This window comes from Chaetodon auriga, chromosome 13, assembly GCF_051107435.1.
Source record: "Chaetodon auriga isolate fChaAug3 chromosome 13, fChaAug3.hap1, whole genome shotgun sequence".
Lineage (NCBI taxonomy): Eukaryota > Metazoa > Chordata > Actinopteri > Chaetodontiformes > Chaetodontidae > Chaetodon > Chaetodon auriga.
The window spans coordinates 20952725-20974452 of record NC_135086.1 but is presented as its reverse complement, the minus strand read 5'-3'; the positions used below and the strand labels follow the sequence as shown (position 1 = coordinate 20974452).

The 21728-nt window shown below is 44.2% G+C and overlaps 1 protein-coding gene across 7 annotated transcripts in view; it reads right to left on the bottom strand.

The window, feature by feature from the left end:
- Window positions 1–21728, bottom strand: part of LOC143330310 (mitogen-activated protein kinase kinase kinase kinase 4-like) — an 89417-nt gene that overhangs the window by 39918 nt on the left and 27771 nt on the right. For all 7 annotated transcript variants that reach the window (XM_076746781.1, XM_076746782.1, XM_076746784.1 and 4 more), the window contains exon 3: window positions 8435–8491. In XM_076746781.1, the coding sequence (XP_076602896.1) occupies window positions 8435–8491 (57 nt within the window). The remainder of the gene's footprint in view (window positions 1–8434; window positions 8492–21728) is intronic.

The following is a 21728-nucleotide window of genomic DNA, read 5'->3' as shown; positions in this document are numbered from 1 at the left end:
ATGCACACAAGTCGTGTTCTTTTTTCCAGGAAACGACTGGTGTTAAATGTTGGTGCGAGCCGAAATTAAAGCATACGTCTTATCGAGCGGTGCAGCTGCAGAGGCAAGAAATGACAGGCAGCCAGCGACTCTGCTGACATTTATGAGTCTGGTCCAGAGTTTAAAGGGTAATTCAGCCAAACATCAGCATTTAAAGATGAGAGAAGTCGCTGTCAACTTCTACACGTCTATAAAAACACATTACCTGCAGCTCAGTTTCACTATCTCTAAAATACAGAACACCCAGTAAACCCGATAATTGGTCAACTGACAACTGTACTCATGTAGGATTATTTAAAAAGCAGCAATTTTTATGCTGCCAGTCATTTGGAGAGTGTTTGCAAATGGTGGAGGAGTCATTTTGGAGCAAAGCTCTTCAAATGTTCCTGTTTTATCACTAACCTTTTTCTTATTGTGACAAAAGTCAAACTGAGCTTATTTTCCCATGAGATGCTAAAGAAAACAGGAGATTTTCATGAGAGCACAACGCCGCGTGAAAGCTCATTTGTACCCCGCAGAAAGCTGTTATTTACTTAGCTTTAGTCTGCTCGGGCTGTTTTTAAAGAGTTCAACGGGCGTTTTGACTGTCCGTAAAGATGATGGGGTCAGTCGGTCAGCCCGCCAGTCTGCCAATCCCTTGAGTCACAGTCAGTCAGCCAGGCAGTTGGTTACTGCTCCAGCCAGGCAGCCAGTCATTTAGCCAGGCAGCTAGCCAACCAGTGAGTCAGGAAGCCAACAAACCAGACTGCTAGCCAGCCCGTCCTTCTGTTAATCCACTCATCAGCAGCGGACCATCAGTCAAAAAGAAGTCATCCAGCCAGTCACCCAGCAGGTGAGCCAGACAACCGTTCAGTCAACCACTTCCAGATAAAATCCAAACAAAAGCAGGACCACGCCGGGCCTCCCAGGACGCTGGAGCATGTGCAGAAAGTCACGACGCACAGACAAACAGCACCTCCTGAACAGAACATCCCATCGCCCACAAACTGTCAGTCATGTGAATGTTTTTGGAACAAGTGAGCATAATTACAGATGCAGAGGACAGACTGGATGAGGAGAAACACAGCAGCAATGTCCCTGCACGTTATTCACCCTGAATAAAGGCTGAAAATAGCAGCTTAACGAGGAGAAGGAAAGAATCACCTCAATATGCAAAACATCAGAACGGTTACATTCATTTCGGTTCAGGGCAGCAGGGACGGTCATGCTTGTGCAAGAAAATGACGAGCCAGCCAAAAAAAAAAACTGATTTCATCGATCTCACAGCACTGGAGGGAAGGAGGCGTGGCCTGGACGGATCCTGGAGGAGGACAGATCTGTGACACTGGATTAGAAAGCAGCAGAAAGCGAAAAAAAAAAATGGGCCCAGGAGACACGAAACCACAGTGACGTCCTTAAAAAAGGGCTCAGTGTTGAGGTATGTCTAAACACAAGCTGCCATCCAAGACCTCTGGTTGAACACAATATGGTATTCAAACATCAAAACTACGAGTTCATCAGAAAATATCAAAAGGTAAGAAGAGGAAGAACGTGACACACTGATTGTCATTTGTCCTAAATGAAAAATCAATCTCTTAGTCAACAAAACGTCAGAAAATGAGCTCAAAGTGACGTGCTTTGTTCCGCACGGCCGACAATCCAAAACCAGAAGAGATTCAATTCACGATGATTAAAGAAAAAACTAAAGAACGCAGCAAATCCTCACCATCAAGCAGCTGGAACCAGAAAATATTCTGCATTTAATAAAAGACTTCAACGGTTAATGAGCGTTGAATATGAATCAAACAGTTTCAGGGCTTCGGTCTCCTGTGCTGAGCTCTACCTGTCAGACACGCAGCCTGAACTTCAGTCTGTCAGAAAGCATCACTTTGATTCAACAGAGACACACAGCCCAGTGTGTGTGTGCGCGCGTGTGTGTGTGTGTGTGGAGGCGGGCAGGAAGTGACCTGCATGTCAGGTCACAGCTGCTTTGACAAGGAGACGGTGACATCATCCCCTCCCTCTCTGTCATATGTTCACTGTCCATGTATTCTGGACGCCCGCTGCCTCGGTCGCTCTCATCCTCGCAGCATCACCGTCCATTTCTGTCCCCTATAGTCCCTCTTTCATCCAATCCCATCATTAGGACGCCTCACCTCTCTCTCTCCTCCACTCCGTCCCTCGCTCTTTGTCTCACTTTCCCTGAACTATATATCCGCAGTCAGTCGCTCAAAACAAGGCGTCCTGAAGCTACTCATTATCATTCCTTGGCATGGAATGGTGGGGAGACTCGGTGGCGGCCATATTGCTGCTAAAGTATTACAGCACACAAAGTGAGCAGAGCTAACAGAACCGCGACCCCGGGGGAGCGGACAGCCGCAAAATGGAAGCATAATGGAAAATGGAAGCCGTGTAGGAGGGAGGCTTTGGGCTTGACAAAGGCCAAGAGAGGTCGACATGTCTTTAACAGGCAAGCAGGAACCTGGAGGGACATGTTGCAGGGATTACTCAAACACTCACTGTGCTCCTGTCAAATCTGAAGACGCCTCGTGTGTTTAACCCTGCATTCATCGCGTTTAACGTCTTTTATCATCTCATCTCTCACTAAGTGTTTTTTCACGTTTCCACAAGACAGAAACTCACTTCTCAGTATTTCACCGCATAAGTGACAACTTGGGCCTATAATTTATTCACTGGAGATGTTTCACCCTGGACTGAGCAACCGAGTAACGCTGCAATCTACACAACCCCGCAGCCAATGTGGCTAAAGCCTGTGAGCATGGAGACCCACAGTGGAGATACAGAACACATACAGCTGCCGGTCAAATGTATCTGCATCGGGTTGGACATGGTTGGAGAGTTTTAACAGATTTTTCTTTCATTCTTCAAGACAAACACTAAATCCATGTCTTCAACACCTTCCCACTTTTCACTTTCACACCTACTAAATGGACAAGGAGCAGTGGGACAGGGTGGGAGGTGAGACAGTTGATTTGTTTTAATATGGATAGTTTCTTTCATGGGCAGAATTCACAGAAAGAGAAAAGGCGAGTGAGAAAATGCGGCGAGAAAAGCAATAATTCCTCAGGGATGCAGAGCGGGACAGATAAAGATGCTTGCTGTGTGTTTTTTCCACTAATCAAGATCGATTTTCTCTTCCTGAATCTCCCTGGATTACATCAAGTCAGCTGCAGCAGTGAGAGGCTGCAAACGCAGAGCTGCTGCAGCTCCAGCTCTCCCTCTCTCTCCCTCCATCTCTCTCCTTTCTTTGTGATTTCCTACCAAGGATGAAGATGACTTCACTCTCTGTTTCTACTCTCTTACTGTCGCTCTCCATCCACACATAAAACACCTGAATGACAGATGACGAAGGGTGGAAACGAGAGGAAAACAAGCACGGTATGTGCCAACAAAACGACGGAGAAAAAACAGGCGAGAATCTGGACGGATGCAACAAAAATAAGAGCGTAGAATGGAGGGGTGGGCCAAGGAGAATAAAGGTGGTGAATGGATGTGAGCGATGGGGGTGAGGAGAGGAGCTGGCGAGCAGCAGTAGCCCCTCCCGTAATCCCACTGCACTTCAGCTGAACCCTCTCAAAGGAGGAAAGGGAATTTCTTCGCCTTATCTCAGCTCTCCCCCTCTCCGTCTCTCGGTCTAAAGTTTCACTCGCTTGGTTCCTGCCCCTCCATCATCTTCTCTTACACCGCTCGACAGCCCATCACACCACAGAAACTATGCTGCTTCTAATCCGTTATGTGGCAGTCCTTCAGGAGGACACATCGCACACTGCAAAGCAGCTCAGTCACAAAAACCCAAAAGACACTGTAAAGAGCTGCTGTGCGTTAACAAGGTGGAAAAACATCAACGGTGAGTCAGTGTTGATTCCTGATGGGCAGAATATTGAAAACATTGACCAACAAAGACAGGAAACGCCACAAACATGGTTTACCTATTCACGTTCACCTCACCGACTCTAAATTGGCAAAAATATTCCCCAATCGGCGCAAACTCTTGAACAAGCCCTTGGCACAAACATAGACCCTAATCCCTTGATTGCCCTGTTTGGTCTTCCCCAACTCCAATATGCCGACCACAATGCACCACGGCATTCCTGCTCCATCCTCCTTCAACAGAAGCATGCCTCTCCCAACGCATGACAGGTGGACACATGAAGAAAGAGAGGGACCTTCACTATCCCCGCCATTCGTATTATTCTTATTATTATTCTCATTATTATTATTATTATTATTATTATTATTATTATTATTATTATTAATAATAATAATAATAATAATAATAATAATAATAATAATAATAAAAATCTTTCATCAATTAGCCTTGTATCTTGGTTAGTTACTTCATTTCGTTTTCTGTGGATGTGGCTAGCGTGTGTGGGAGAGGTGATATTTTGTCAAAAACATTTTTTCATCATGTAAAAATGTTCAATTAAATTACAATAACATAAGGGATGTTAAACAAAAAACCCATCAATTTAAGTTTATCGCCTGAAACACTAACATCATATAAAGGCCATAGAGCTAAAGCGCTTACAGTCACAACCCCAGCAATTAGACCCACCCCCTTGAACAAGCAGCAAGGCCCTAAATAAAAAAACCAAGCAGCCCACTGGAACCTTCCAGTGTGCTTCTTCCAGTGTTGGTCACTAGAACAACAGCTAACAGGCACTAAAGCTGGAGTGGTGATTCTGCAATGTAAACCCACACAGAGAGGAGTGCCACAGGTAGGGCCTCACTCAGACGTGACAAAAACAGCCCTCTCATTCATCTGAGCAGAGTCAGGCTGAACCGAGCCAAGCCGGGCCGAGCCGAGCTGTTCTCACACAGGTCTGGTTGTGTCAGGCTTTTCACTCCTCATCCTCTCTCTCATCTTTTAAGTGCCTCTCTTTCTAACTCTGCAGCCTCTCTTTCCTACTCTGTATGTGGAACAGGAAGTGGTATGTGGGTCAGAGCACATATGCCAAGATGTGCACAGGGAGAACAGAATGGACATGCGCCTGTGTGTGCGCGCGCACACACACACACACACACACACACACACACACACACACACACACACACACAGGAAAGGAGCTGCACAGATGTGTTCTGTTTTGCATTCAGAACATGTGAATGTATGAAAGCTGCTGTGGTTCCCTTCAGAGGTCTCACGCACACACACAAATAAATGTTACATGGGATTGGTGTGTCTGTGTGCATGTGTGTATGTGTGTATGTGTGTACATGTGCATGTGCACGTGAAAGGCTCAAGCTTTCCCAAAGCAAACAACTTCCTCTGCTCAACTGTCATTCCTGGCAAGCATCCAGACAGACTCGGAGTGTTTACTTTAGAAAACGGCTGAACCGCGTGGAAAAGGACCACTATAAACATTTTGGAGGGTTAAAAAAGTGAACCACCATGTCATGAATATTCTCCACATGTGAACTTCTCGTCAGTCATTCAGCTCGTATGAATACATAAACATATTACCATCAAATGTTCCTGATCCCTCTTCATGTCCTCCCTTTAATCTCCACTGTTGGAAATGGAGATTGGTGCCTGCAGGCCACCATACACATCCCAATGCAGCAGGACTTCCAAACTGTGTCATGTCACCTGCCACAGCGGCAGCCAAAGTAAACTAACGAATCATCACAGAGGATACAGCAACACAAACTATGACTGAAAGTCTTCAAATCTGACACCTCAGCCTCTCTGTGGTGTATTCAGTGAAGGTGAACGCCTTTAAAGCAGCACTATTCTTACATTATTATGATGGATGGTATGACTTGTTGCTCACAGGGATGAACCCACAAAGAAGAGGAGGAGGGCAAACAGAGAGCTAGAAGAGAGCGAAGATAGTGGACTTATTCACCAGGTGGTTGGAAACATGACATGATTAAAACTAAATCTGCTCCATAACTGCTGGATGTGTCTATAAGCAAGTGTTCATTAACAACTTCATTATATTAACTTGCAAAGTGATTATAAATCAATGTTGTGTTCACAGCTCATTTCCACTGCCCCCAAGTGGCCAAAAACAGTTACTGCAGGTCAGAGAAGTATTTAAAATCATTCCGAGACACTAAAACCTCCCACTGAAATCCTAATCAGGATAAAAAGTTTAAAAAAAAAACGAAGTATTAATGGCTCATAATGGACGGACTCCTCTGACAGACTCAAAGTGCTGTGGTCATTGTTTCCTTCAGGGGTGTGTCAGACTGCAGCCACAGGAAACCCATGAGGGGTGTGAAGACTGCAGAGGCGGCAAGTATTCAGAAGTCTAAAAGTAAAATGCTGCCCGGGGAAGAATGCAAAACACTATTCAAAATACGCTGCCAAAATGTGCTATCAACCTGTTTAAAACGGTGGTTGTTTTCCAGTCAAAGTGGTTCCATTAGTCTCAGTATAACAAGGTTTCTTAAGGGGGTGAAGCTCACAGACTGCAGCATCATACTGCTGCAGCTCCATCACTCCACCTACAAACAAGCACATCAATATGTCCATGTCTCTCCTGCGTACAACATGCAGAATGTGAATTCATATCCAGGCCTTCTGAGGGGAACCATGCTTCAAAAAGAGCAAGACCTTGACATCTGTGATGCCCCAGTCTGTGGTTCCCAACCTGGGGATCGGGACACCCCAAGGGGTCTGAAGATTAATAAGAGGGGTGACGAGATGATTACAGGTGATAAGTAAGTTGATTTTTTTTTTTTTAAACACAAAATTAGGTTTATTTTTCTGGTGTTTCTCAATTTTCTCAGGCCTTTTTACTTTAACACCCCATTCAGCATAATAAGCAGTATCCAAACTTTTGAAAATGATTTATGACACACTATCGTGTTGTTTCATCAAGTCTTAATCAACAGTAAATTCTAATTGTCAGAAAGTCTAACTTTTCCTGTGAAGATGACCTTTTTCTTCTTTGTATTTTCAGTGTTTTTGAATCAAAGCATCAACTGAATTTTATCTGGATAAGAGATACTTGAAATGACAACTGTAAACTGGACCTCACATATCTGACGACCCTTTCGATGAAGTATTAGGGACCAGCAGGGTCGTTACAGACAGACAGTACAATCCTCTCCAGCAGAGCGGTTGACCCAGATTAAAGGATTTTATGTGACAGCCTTGATGACACACTCATGCCTCTTTAAGATGTCTGGGCAGAAAATGGTCAAGTGACCTCAAATATGTGTTTGGGAATATTTTTCCCATTGTCTCATTCAGGCATTCAATCAGCAATGAGTAAGAGGTGAGGCAGGAAAAAAGCCCTCACTACAAACACCATCGACGTAGTGAGATGCAGATTTACAAGACTGCCAGAATGTTTTCTGCATGCACACACACCAAGACGCACAGGGACCAGTTACTCAGGCACAAGCAGCCCTCTGGGTCCTTACCCTGGCAAGCATGAAGCATACACCCATGGCTGCGCACACACACGCACACACACATACACACACCAATCTTTAGTCTTTAAGTCTATTGGCTAAACTGCTCTCAGGAAATTGAAAATCTGTTGAGCTTCAAACACAAACTCAGCTTTATCCAATGAATAGAAAACTTGCGGTTGGAGGTTGTGTGATTATAAGGAGAAACATTAGGAGCAATTGTGGAGAGAAAACATTGACATGAGGGTGCCGAGCAGACTGAGGTGAGGGTTTTGGTGTTAACTGTCATATTGAACGCTTGAGTAAAGAAATTTGTCCTGATTTAGAGATGTAGTGAAACTAAATTTAAGGTCCAAATCTGTTGAGACTGGAAACCACTCGAGCCACACCACATGCATTTGACATGCATCTCTCTGATGGTAGTGCTGTGTTCATTTCCGAGTCAACAGAAACATTTTTCTACAGAATCTGCAAACGTGCAGCAGCACGCTGACAGCAACAAGTGATTTTCCACCTACTTGTTTATTATGCACAGTTTCAGTTTGCAGGTGAAATCACTGAGCTGAAATGGCGAAAATAAAAAAAAAAAAATTGTTTTTCTGCACTGTGGTGGACTGCGGTGGAAAAGTTGTTGCACCCATAAAAGCAACATGTTGTGCAATGGAAACAGACTCAATAATTCATGGCCTACATGAAGCACGTGACTTAAACGTCCATTGAAATTTGATTTGATGATTTGATTTGGAGCGGTGAGCGATGAGGAGACTGTAACCTTCCTCAAACGACTCCATGAGACAAACATAAAGGCCATATTTCAATCCCGTATTCTACACTGTTTTCCACCGTTTGAGGCTTGACTGCCGCTCTTTTCATCATGTCAATGGTTCAATGGCATCCAACGGGAGAATTACCCTCACCAGCTTTTACTGTGACATGCTCGACTGCCAATATTAAAATCTACGCTAAATTTAGATGGAAACCTGGTTTATGGCAACAAAACATACATCGAGTGGTGTTTACTGACCTCTGTGACATCCATGACTTTGATGGCCGCCAGTTGTCCCGTCTTGACATGTCGACCCTGGAGAGGAAAGCAGAAGGGAGGAGGTAAATGTATGAATTTTGTCCCCATGCAGCAGGCACAGCATCACAGTCATTTACCAATTTCTGTGACTATTGTTCACATATGAACAGCTCAATTAAGGGACAATTAAGAGCACAGTATGACAATGACAATGGTATTTTCTTTTTCCAGTGCTGGTGAAAGGGAAAAAAAGTGACCAATTTACAGCACAAATTATTGGCAGGAAACAAAAAGTTTTTCCAGACAGTACCGTCATAGGCCGAGTAAATATACTGGGTGATTCAGTCACTCATAAAAACAAAAACCACATTCATAACAAGTTATTTGCCTCTATAATAGTGTGGACAATCACAGGCCGTGGTCCAAACCTTCAGCATTCCTTAACAGACAGTGGTTTTCATGGAATTAAAACATAACTCTCCTCTTTGTCAGGCACAGAGTGAGCATTCAGAATCCAACTTAATGAGACGGTTTTCCAACAGAAATGAAATGAAGGTGAATATGTGAAGCGAGACACGCTAACAGCAAGCTACATGTGTGCAACTACAGCCGGCAGCTGTACAACTCAGTAAAACTATACATGAATTATTCATTCAGGTTTTGTCTAGTTTCAGCACAAATGTGACCAAACAAGTATGACAGGCTAACTTGGCCTTTCTTGCACCTCAGCTGTAAGGTTTTACCATGAAAGGAGACTGCAAATAATACTAAAAACAGGTGAGGTAGCATGAGTGTCATTCAACAACAGGGTTAATATAGGTACTGATACCCATGGAAGAGGCTAAAAGAGGCTGGAGCCAACGTTCAAGAGCAAAGCGGATGTGGCCCTGAAGTTAGCCTCTAAAAGAACTAAAAAGCAGCTATGTGCTAACAGTAGATTTGTCTGAGGGTGGCTAACTAGCATGCAGCCGTTTTGCCTGTATAACAATTGAACTCATGAGCTTTGGTGTTTGGTTTGGTTTTGTGTAAACCGCAGACCAGAACGACTTCAGCAAAGTTGGGTGAGTGCCATAAAGGATGCATTAACCTTGGAAATATCGAGGAGCTACAAGGAGCCTTAAGCTAATGACTATATAGCATGTGAGGAGTTAACCACCATTCAGCCATGTATAGATCATTTAGAAGTAGTGACTGAAGTATTTCTTGTTTAAACTTGTGACAGGACTATACTTCACCTACAGGCTAAAATACGAACCTAAGTATAGGTTCAAAAATATTCAAGTTCACATACTCTCACATACTCTCTGCCTTAAAGTTAGCTGACGTGCAGGCTAATGTTAGCCCATTAGCACTGTGATTCTTGCAGTTTAACTGAAGATTATGATGTCTCAGTGATGTGAAAACTTCCAACCAGACATTTATCTACACTGTAGCACAGCTAGGAATGTAAACTCAGCAAATACTGTGGAAAACATATTATGAATGACTGCGGCATTAGCAAATAATAACTTGGACTGGCAACTCAGACTGGTGAAATGTCACATTAGGGCTCAAAGTGGAGCACAAAAGCTGTGTGTCAGTGTGTAAAGAAGAATTACTGCAACCAAGAACCCTCTAAAAAAAAAAAAAGCGAACTATTGCTCAAATAAACATTGTAAAACGAGAACACCATCCACTACTACACCTACACCTGCTGCCCTGTGCTAACAGTACATAGGTCATAGGGAAGCTGTAACAGCCCCACAGCTATATCAGACATGTTACAGCCAACTCTCTGGGTTTATTTCTGCAAACATCCATCAGACAAAACAGCTTGAACAAACTAGCAAGAGACAATGCACCTTTTTAACACAGCAACAAAGGACAGAGGCCGTGTGGTTAAAGCCCATTTTCTCTCTGAAGCTTGACCACGAGGGTTCAGTTACCTCTGCAGGTTAACAACGCCAGCTCAAATGTTTTCACAGATGGAAAACAAACAGGGAGAGAGGGAAAGTGTGAGTCTAAGGGTAAGCCTGTGCAATGCGCATCATGTTTGCCTCCAGTATCCAGTGCATGTGTGTCTGAACTGCCACACGATCAGGTTTCCTTTGTGTGAATCAGGACTGCGACACCTGAGCCACCGGCCCCCACTCCTCGATGAGTCAACGCGGTACGCAGCGTGAGTGATGAGGGAGTAACCCATTTTGGTTTAGCCGAAGGGGACGTGTGTGTCTGTGTGTGGAGATAAGGTCAAGGCTGATTGAGAAAGCAAACTACAAAGATGACAAGGAAGCAAAGCTTTGCCAGTGCCTAAGTGTGGGAACTTTATGGGGATGGAAAGGTGATGGAGATTGAAAGTATAAAAACAAACAAAAAAAAAGAAAATAAAGAGGAGAGAATGAACCAAGCTCAAGACAAAATTCATGATGTGAAGAAGCAGACTGAGAATTAAAGAAGGAGTAAAGTAGCATAGATGGCGTGGGAGTACACATGTTTCTCTTGTTTAGTTGAAATCTGGATCTGGCAGTGCAAGGGGACAGGACTGTAAACACTGAGTGATTTTTGGAGAAAGAGGAACTTCAAAAAACAAAGTGCAGGTGGGCTGATGTTGTGTCGAACCATATCAGCTATAAAAAACAAAGGAGTGACAGCCGAGAGGGAGGACAAAGTGGAGTGAAGGGAAACATAAACAGAGCAGAGAGGAGGCTGACAATAACAGAGTCCCTCCATGGGAAAGTCATTTTAACAAATGGACAAGATGAAAAGGTATGCAGCAGCAACAACAACAACAACAACAACAACAATATGTAGTATAGTCCAAAATCAGACCAGAACACCAAGTCCTACAACAGCCAAAGCCCCCAGAAGTCAGCCGGACATCCTTGAACTGTGAGTTAATGGGAATGTGGTGGACGTGTGTGTGTGTGTGTGTGTGTGTGTGTGTGTGTGTGTGTGTGTGTGTGTGTGTAGTGTGGGGTGTCTCCATGCTTTTCAGCCACAGCAGGCCAACTCAGGCAGACCTCCATCACACTCCATTAAACTCTAGCATCCATCTTACTTCAGCACTGCTTAGTCATCAGTTTGTAACTCGCAACACACACACACACACACACACACACACACACACACACACACAGAAGGTATTTCTGATGTGCTAATACACACACATTCTTACCAGCACTACTGAATGGACTCACCACATACATTGACACACACACAAAAGGTATACGAACCCTGATGTGTGTGCATGTGGTGTGTGTGTGTGAGGAGGGAGGACACTCGCACATTTCAGCTGACTTTGCAGTTTTCTTAAGGAATTAGTATGTGTGTTGACAGGGTTTATCATAATCACACACACACACACACACACATACACACACACAGTTTTGAGTTCCCACTCTCACACATTATAAACACTACTGGAGCTACACACTAAGAAAAGTTGTGTGTGTGTGAAAAGATGTAGGTGTGTGTTCTTTGTGTGTGTGATTACAGTTTTTACTGCGACTTCTTCTTTTCCAATCACACTGGGAAATATTTGAAATTTTTCCTTTTGTGATGTTTATTTTTCAGAGGAAATAAACAAGAAGACGTTGTCTAAATGATGAAAGGTTCTTTTGTGTGTGTGTGTGTGTGTGTGTGTGTGTGTGTGTGTGTGTGTCTCCTGTCCGTGTGTGAGAAAGGTGACCTCAGAACGCAGACTGTAATAATTACAGAATCCCCCCCAACCGCCGACACACACAGACAGGCGCACACACACACAACAGTTAAAAGATGACATCATCTTCTTCTCTGGTTCCTTTGTTCAGAAAATGAGACACACACGCACGCACACACACACACCTGGCCAGTATGGACTGATAAAAGAAGGGAAAACGACGGTCCACCAGTTGGTCAGAAGATCAGATTCAGCCGCTGTCGCTTTGTGTAGTTTAATACTTTCGACCGCCTGGGTTTTATTTTCACTGTTTTGCTCATCATTCCTATCAAGTATGACATCGTTTCCCTGATCATTTCATTGCTGAGATCTGGAGACACAGCAGCATCCTAAACCTGCATTATCTAAACTAGAAGTTTCCAACCTGGGGGTCAGGACCCTTCAAAGGATCGCAAGATAAATCCAATCTTTTTTCCAAGACCTTTTAAAACCCTGAATGTAAATAACGCCATTATTAAAAAAAAAACCTCTCTGTTAACACCCCCCAGCTGACTCCACACTCCATTCAAATATGAGATAATCCTTGGGTCATCCGACTGTCCCATGACTCGCACCATGATCCATCTCTCCTGTGCTCGGCCAAGTCTCTGTGGTGGATGTTGAGACCACGTTTTGCCTTAATAACGGGAAAGCCTGGAGGGCCCGGGAGGTGAGAGGCCGTCCCAGTCGGGCTCAGTGCAGAGTTTTAGGCTCACATGGTCTCAACAGATTCCCTCCAGGCAAGTCAGTGTTTGCAGAGAAGCTTTGCTTTACACCATGTCTGAGCTAACAATACACCCTTGGTTTAAGCTCCTACGGCTGTCTGAAGACTGAACACACTTATTTTTCAAGCTGAAGACCTTGATAACCTTTACTTTCTAGAGATATTATATATCGTCTTTAAATCCAAATCTACAAAGACTGACCAATTCCCTAAGAACTGTATTCACACCGTAGAGAAGCCAGAACAAATGAATGTTTCTTTGCGTGTTGCTTTTTTTCATGAAAAATGAATTAAATAATTAATCCATCATTTTCCATTGATCACAGTATTAACTGTTGCAGTTCTCGTCTTTTCGCGTTGCTTGCTTTGTCTGAGCAGAAGGTCCAGACCGACAGATATTCACATTCAAATGACATTGAACAGGAGAAAAGAAGCAAATCTTATTGTTTAAGAAGCCGGAACCACAGACTGTTTTAACATTTGCTATCAACTATCACATTGTTGTCAGTCTGATGGATTTTCGGGGTTTTCCATCTTGTCATGTCCTCCCCCTCATCAGAGCCAGATGACCGTGAGAGGCTGAAAACCATGGAGGCGAACCTCCACATGCAGAGTGTTAACCAAACGATGGACCAGATAAAAAAGCACAGAACGAATGCTCGGTCAGCAGACTGACGAGGAGCTCTGAGCTTGAACAGGTCACATGTGTAGGTGCTGATGAATTGATTCACTCTGGAAGCATTTTCCTCCACAGACTCTGCTTTGGTTTCGGGGCATCGCTGACTCACCCGTTTCCTCCCCTGCAGCCAACAGTCACTTCAATCAGCCGCTGTTTGCCAGTGCTGGTCGGCCCGTCGCTGCCCACGCATCACCAGCTCCACTGATGTCATTGGTTAGCACACACACGAATGACCAGCTGCTGACCAGACATGGTCATAAAAGTGAATTAGTCTAATACAGAGTGTTGAAGGTATGAGGCTTGATAATTACTATCTAATAAATGCTGCAATAGACTATGACCACAGTGGAACGCGTTGACCAATCATCAGATTTCCAGCCAGCCCTTTAGTTTTAGAAAGGTCTAAAACAAAGAAAGCTGCATTGAGGATGCGTAGACTTTATCCACAGCATCTTTTTACATTAACAATGGGTCAAATGACTGCCTGTAATGTGAAAGGGGCCCCGTGTTAAACACTACATCGACCTCATAACCTGCCACCCATGAGACGTTTGGAACCATTTGTTGATGTGCTGACAGGTTCACAGACTGCTCGCACCAAAGTTCATATGCAGCAATTTAAAAAAATAAAAGCAGGTAATTAAAATGACAATCACTGAGTCTAAATGAGGCCCATGGCAGACATTTTTCGGTCACGTCCTAACCTTTAAAGCATCCTTCACTCAGATCACTCCTCCACTCCAATCAGGACCCATCGAGGCAGCGGACAACAGTTTTAATGAGGTTTCTTACTCAGACGACTGGGACCTGACCCCAGCGTTCAGAAGGTACACCCTCCCATGATCTTTCAGCTGGTGTGACCTTTGACCTATAGCTGTGACTGCAAGGGGGAAGGGAGGAGGGGAGTGATCTGGGATTCCCATTAAAATGGAAGAGACCAAAGCTGAACCCAGATACTGATCTGTGGTCAGTTTCCTTGCTACATGTTCACTGGACTGCCAAAAAGTCTGATTTGATACACCAGAATGATTCTTTAATGTGCCAACACTGAGCTGCAGATGAGGAAAACAGCTGTAATCAATGTTTTCAGAAAAGCTATGTATCACATGACAATGTGAGAACAGCTGGTACTGATGAATGTACAGAGAACCGACCATTCACTGAACTCTCCCTGAAACAGCAACTGTCCAGGCTCGAAGAGGAAGGACGCTCTCTACCTCAGGAGTTTGGAGGTGGCGTCTGGCGATGATGCTGATGTTATACCTGGGACGTGTAGCGTTAGCCTCAGTCTTTTAGCATCTTATCATGCACATATTGTGTCACGTGGAAACATCAGCTGTACACTCGACAGGCATAGCAACCGTAACTAAGGAGGGCGGAGCTTAGTGAAGGGCCAGTTATCACCTGAATCTGCAGCTCCACTGCTTTTCTCTCTTATCTCTCTCTTTTGACTGCACTGTCGCCACAGGGGACTCTGCGAACTTGGTATTTCACCCGGATGGGTGTAGTTTTGCAGGACGTAGCAGTGCGCGCTTTGGCAAGCTTCATGACTGATTGAAGGAATGCAGAAGAGAAATCCTGACTTCTTTTGGTTTGATGAAAAGAGGAAGTTGGACTGAGTGGCAAAGTATGGGCTGGTTTATTTCTCATGCTTGGGAAATTTAGCAAACTAGACCAAAAACATCTAAAACAGATATGAAGATATGACAGATATTTGCATGTTTGGTCTCACTCCAATGTAAACAGAAACTGACTAGTAGCACTATTTAGTTGTACATATTTTACAGGGGAACTTTTCAATGGTCAGTTAGAGAATTGATCAGCAGTCAGGTGACCAAAAGTCGTCGGAGGGGCAGACGTCCCATCAGTGCAAGAGTCTAAGAGTAAAATCATCTCTGAAGTTACAGTTATGCACGAAGTCTGCTGTAGGTTTAATCGTAAAGCAAAGAACCTTTGAGATTACTGTTCTGCTAACCCATCCAATGCGAACCAATGTGAGCCGCCGAGAACGCACATGAGGCACACGACATTGTGTGTGACGCAGGACGTAAGGCTCCGCCCCTGAGTGGATAACAGGGATGGCACAGGAAGTTGTGTCCTGTCTCCTCACAGGATCATTACATTCAGTGAAATATTGGCCGGCAACATCTCACAGGAACATTTCTCTCTGACTTTTTAAAAAATATTTTTGGTGCCGTTCTTCTCTTTCAAGGCTTGAGGATCAGTTTTCAGTATGTTTTGAGGCCGCTGCCAGAAAACACCGGAAGCCTGGAGAGAGAAAAGAGCGAAGATGAGCAGGAGGAGGAAGGAGAGGAAGGAGGCTGAGTGTCACAGGGTTTGCAGAGGAGGAAGAATAAGCTGTGTGTGCGTGTGTGTGTGTGTGTGTGTGTGTGTGTGTGTGTGTGTGTGTAGGAGATGGAAGCCAGATAGAACTAAGACGAGGAAAGAAGGGAGCTGAGCGACTTCCCCCCAAGGAAATGCCAGGGGAGTGCAGTCATCCTGGAACAACACACACACACACACACACACACACACACACACACACACACACACACACAGAGTAGAAGAGATTCTCACGCATATATGTGCCATCTTAAACAGGTAATATATACTTTCACATAATAATCTGTTGTCAACACACCGGCATAGTTGGTGTTTAGCCTAAATCTGGACATACACCTGGCTCTGTGTGTGTATGCGCATGTGCGTGTGTGTGTATGCATCATGGTTTTTGGGACAAGGCGTTCTTTATTGCACCCCTCTGGGCTTTGGGGCATAGATGAGGAGCCAGGTGCAAGCTCTGGTACACACACACACACACACACACGCACACACACACTCTTTCACAAACACACAGAGTCACATAGACCGATGCACAAAGACAAACACACACAGAGACACAGACACATGGGCAAACACACTTTCGATTCCTGCAGCTCAGCGAGTGTGAAAACCATCTCACTAACAAGTCTTCATTGATCGAAGCAGTGAAGCGTGCACTTATGAAAATGTTGCTAATCATCGACGTAATGATGGGTTCCCACACTTCGGGGTGTTTCTCACACACTGAGTAGCTCTACAGGCTGAAAACACAACATAAAGGCGCACGCGCACACACCCACGTACAGAAAACGTGAAAAACACGATGAGGTCCAGAGGAGGAATTGAAATATTTCTGGAGGTTCCAGACGAGCGAGCAAACAGCAGCTGCGGCTGAACTCTGTACATCCTGTCACACATCAACAACAGCAGCGAGGACGGTAACAGCCCGTTCCGTGGCGTCTGAAATCCTCTAGGGAAACACTGTTAACTTCTGCAGAAGGACATTTCCTCGTTGAACGAAGCAACATGATCTCTCATAATGTAGGAATTCAAGCCCTCACACGGCTTCACCGTTACGCACACAGTTTGCAGCATCTCACGCCTCAAAAGCTATTCAGAAAGGAGCCATTTCTACCAGAACCATTTGCAGCATCATCCACTATCACAAATTGATCGTTTTGTCCACCTCATGGCCATAAGGTCCAGGCATATCTTCATCTAAAACACATGAAATTGGCAAATCTCTGATTCAGAGAAGCTGGAACGAGCAAAGGTTTGGAGATTTTGGTTGAACAAATGACCAAAACTGTTGTCAATACATTGCTGATGGTGAAAACTGTCCATCAAAATCCCACAGAGACCAAAGTCACATTGTTTTGTCTGACAGAAAGTCATCGACTAATTGTTTCAGCTGGAGTAATTCACCCCTTTTACCCTCTGCTATCAGCTGACAGTCTTAGCTCTGTCTGCGTTGGAAGAACCATGTTCTGTAAGCAGGTCAGCTGACAGTCTGCTCAGTGATGCACTCATTTGGTGCATTCTTGAGAAGACAAACGTTTAAAAAAAAAAAGGATGTTGTATATCATTTTTATTTTCATCCAAACATCCACTTTTGTCTCCAGTCATTCATCACATTTTATCCAGTAGAATATCATATTTTACAGCTTTGAGACTAGCCAGAAAACAGACATTTCCTCTCTGGCTTAGCCTTCCATTGTGACCATGACAGGTTCATGGACGTGGACATGAGTGGGATTCTCCAGAACTGGGTTAACCGAAATAAAACAACTAATAATTCCAATATGAACTCAGCTATCAGACGCTGAGTCAACACTGAATATTTGAATCTGATCCTGCAGCTCAGACACGCCATGCTGATGTGCTGCTTTCAGACCACACTCACGCAGAAACACACAGTTAAGATAAAAAGCTCGTAGTGTTGAGTCATGTTTAACGGCGATCCCTGAGGAAGACCACCCCTGCCTTTTTTTAAAGAGGGAGAGGACAATGGAGACAGCACAGTGACGGTAAACCGACTATAAATATCTTCAAGGAAAGCCATAAGAGCTGGAAGTTTGTCACTGAGACTTGATGGCATTTACAGTTGACCCACGAGATGCGTTTGAGGAACTTCTATTTCACTGGATTTAATAGCTCCATTTTCCACCTCAGGGAGTGAAAGTATGTAAATGAGGACAGAAAGGAGAACATGCTGTATGATAATACACATGACAAACTATAGCCTTGAAAGTTACCAGAGTTGATTCAACACATCATCTGACACTGTGTCAACAAAACCAAGGACAGTCGGGATGTATGCTGTTTATCTGCGTCTGTGCAGCCTGCGAAGAGTCTCATGTTTTTTAAATAAATAGAAACCGTCAGGAGAAAGCGGTGATGTGGTTAAGTTCAAGGCACATTTCAGGTTGAAACGTGCTCTAAAGCTCAGTTTGTGTTGTTGCTGTTTGGCTCTGCCTTCAGTGTGTGTTCACACAGGGAGCTCTATGTAAGTAGGCCAAGAAAAAAGCCCGACTCTGGGGAGGGACACAGACAGAGAAAGAGAGAGGCTGGTCAGTTACAAATCTCTATTGATCGCTGTGGTGCAGCTGAAACACTAGGAGAGTGTCTGCTGCTTCACTTCACCGGGGAAAAAAGATTAACATGGAATTTCTGACATTTAGATCAAAAACGACTGTTCCAAATTTCATTTTCTGATAGCGGATATACAGTAAATGCCAATACTGTATACTTGATTGGTTCTGTGTTCCTTCTTTCAGGGATCTGTTTGCTATGGACATACAGAGGATATGATACTTTCCATAGAGAAACATCCACAGAGAGAAGCACAAAGCAAAACAAGGGGAAGAATGAAGTTCAAGAGTGTAAGACAGCCAGTCAGTGAGAGAGAGAGAGGAGAGACAGGTCGTTAGACAGGCAGCATGCATAGCTGTTGTAATTAGATCTAGTAGTAGTAAGGGGGTTGCATTCTGGCCACTGGTGCGACTTTCCATAACGTAACGGGCTATCGCCCCATTTTTAGACTCACAGGGAGGACTGACCGTCAGTGAAATGGATATCTCTTATAACCAGGCCGACAAACCACAACATCAGGGCTTTTCAAAAGCCATGCAGAGGCAGCTGGGGAAACGCTGAGTCCCTCGAAAGATCCACTTGAAGCACACCTACAGACAAAGCCCGTGCCTTTTAAACACAGCTCCTGTCCTAAAGATTCACAAAGAGAAAGTTTTTTTTGTTTGCCAAGGCCTGAATAAAACATCTACACGTTTCTTGTCATCAATCGCAAATAACATTGTTGAAGAAGCAGCTTTAGCAGCTTATTCTGTTTCGTGCCACAAGCTGAAGCTCCAAGAGACAAAGACAAAAGGACGTGCTGCTGCATTCCCTGGGCATAAAGTCCCAGGACATCCAGACACGAGACGACCAGACGTCCTCTCGCTGCTCCTTTTATCATCACATTCCTCCATTGGCCCTCTGAATCTGGGGGATCAGCAGGAAAAACACAACAGGACAGTGGACACAAAGGCAGAGAGAAAGGTGTGAAGCACAGAAAAGAGATGGACGGCAAAAAAGACGGACAAAGATGAGCGAAAGTTGCTCATTCGGTTCAAATCCGAAGAGCAGTCTTTGTTTCTGTCATATCAGCTCTGTTTCACAAACGCAGGCCATATTCAACCAAACGAGTAGTCGATCCTGAAGCTTCATGTTGAAATGGTCTCTCTTCAGGGTTTAACTTGGGTGCAATTCTCAAAGTCATGTACTCTGACCAAACACAGAGTTGTTGGAGAGAGAACAGAAGTGTACTTCCACCTATAGACACTGTCTGGACTGAAGCCTGGACTGCTCTGTCGGTGTGTAAACCTGTAATATGAAACTGAGCTTCGACAACATGGGTAGCTGCAGCCTTGAGTGTTTTGCACAAGCTGCCCCTAATGCCATCAGTCTAAAATGGTTACAAAGCTACATTAACTCAAATTTTATGCCATCATATCAGAAAAAAAGGTTGTTGGTTCACACAAAGCGCGACAAAAGCTTTTAAGTTTAGTATAAAATATCCAGAAAACACCAGGAGCCACGGCCCCTTGCTTCATCAGACTCTGAAGCCTCTGGACGGAGCCCAGATGAAGCGGCTGAGTACACCGGAGGAATTAACTCGTTGTCGGACACCATTACCCCTGTTGATACTGAGATTCGGCACTCAGTCCACCTCCATACGCTGTCCTCCCTTGTCCAGAGAAGACACAGTGGAGAGACTGCTGGAAGCTCATTATTCTCTTTCAGAGGCTCATTAGTTTTGATCCTGGCTGACTGGGGGTTGCAGAGATATGAATCAGGGAGTAGAACACTATTAAACAAATCCTGTTAGAGGGGCCTGCTGGAAGGCTTGGGCTGAAGCTAGATAAAGTCATAGAACAATGTTTTGTAAAGAAGAAACTAATGCTACTCACTTGAAGGTAATTAAATTCAGCAGAAAGGAGGAAGTAAACAGGGATGCTTGTGAAACCTTCTCAGGGGTTTACGGTCTGTATGCCAAGGTCGGTTACTCCACCAATTTGGTCCAAACTGAGATGTCTCAACCACTGTTAGATGGATTGTTTGGGTCCAGACATCCCCACAGGACGTATCCTAGTGACCTTTATGATCACATGACTTTTCATGGGGTCAAACTGTTCATTCGTCCAGTGCTTTGGTTCATTAAAGAGATTCCCTTCAACTTCAGGAGTGCTTTGTGTTCAGTGCTAATTAGCAAATGTTAACACGCTGAACGAAGCTGGTGAACATGGTAAACTTTGTTTAAGCATTGTCGTGTTAGCATTATTATCATGAGCATGTTAGCATGCAGATGGATTTAGCTCAAAGCTGTGAGACTTTCAGTCTAGTTCAGGTCCTTCAGGTGGTAAAAAAAAGAGCAAAAAACTTTTTAGTGAAGTGTTTTAGGGAAACTTTTCTCTTTAATTATCACCTTTGGGTGCAGCTCCACTGAAGCACCTGCTCACACGTTGTCTGTCAACTGCAGCTGATATCACAAAATACGTTTTTTAGAGCAAGCAGCACAGTTCAAGCTTGTTTTTAACACCTAATGTTAGCTATGAGCTGCTGTTTGTGTTGGCAGTTTTATTAAGCGACTTTGCCCACAGGCAGATTAATATAAGAATTCTGTCTCCACCAAACCCCATTTGTCTTTCAGTCATTTGGATTTTTGGACTATCTTCATGAATACAGGTCGGTTACTCTAAAAATACCAGTAAATCCATCCAATCAATCCATTACAACTTTTTATACTCAGTCATATTCAACATACTCTGGCCAAGAATCAAGTCTGTAAATAATCTTCCACCCTCATGTCTTCACCTGTTTAAGCATTATTTCAAAGCTGTATAATCACACGGAATTTTCTTGGTTAATACCGAGAGGAACAATGGAAGAAGAGAGGAATGACAGTGCCCTATATTTACACCGGGTTGGACGCAGGTAATGTCAACTACAGAGCATCTGTTTTTGTCCCTTGGTTGGCTCGCTGCCCTCTGCAGCTCCCTCGGTGACCCACAACTCCCACACACTCTAGCTTAATTCCTGCCTGGCTTAACAAAACCTCCACCCACCGACTCAACATCAGACGAGACTGTGACTGTTTACGTCCTGCTTCTAAACAGGGCCGTGAGTTCATCAAACGGACACTCGGATCTGCTGACTCTGATCTTCGGTCAGCTTTGGTCTTGCAGTGCATGAGGAAAAAAGTAGGGAGTGTAGCCAAATGACAATTTGAGTCATCACGACTGCGAGACACTATTAACCAACAAAGATCTCTCCAGATTCTGCCGTAACGGCTGCTGAATATCAAACAGCATATTCGCCTTCCTTTACAGGGACTTTG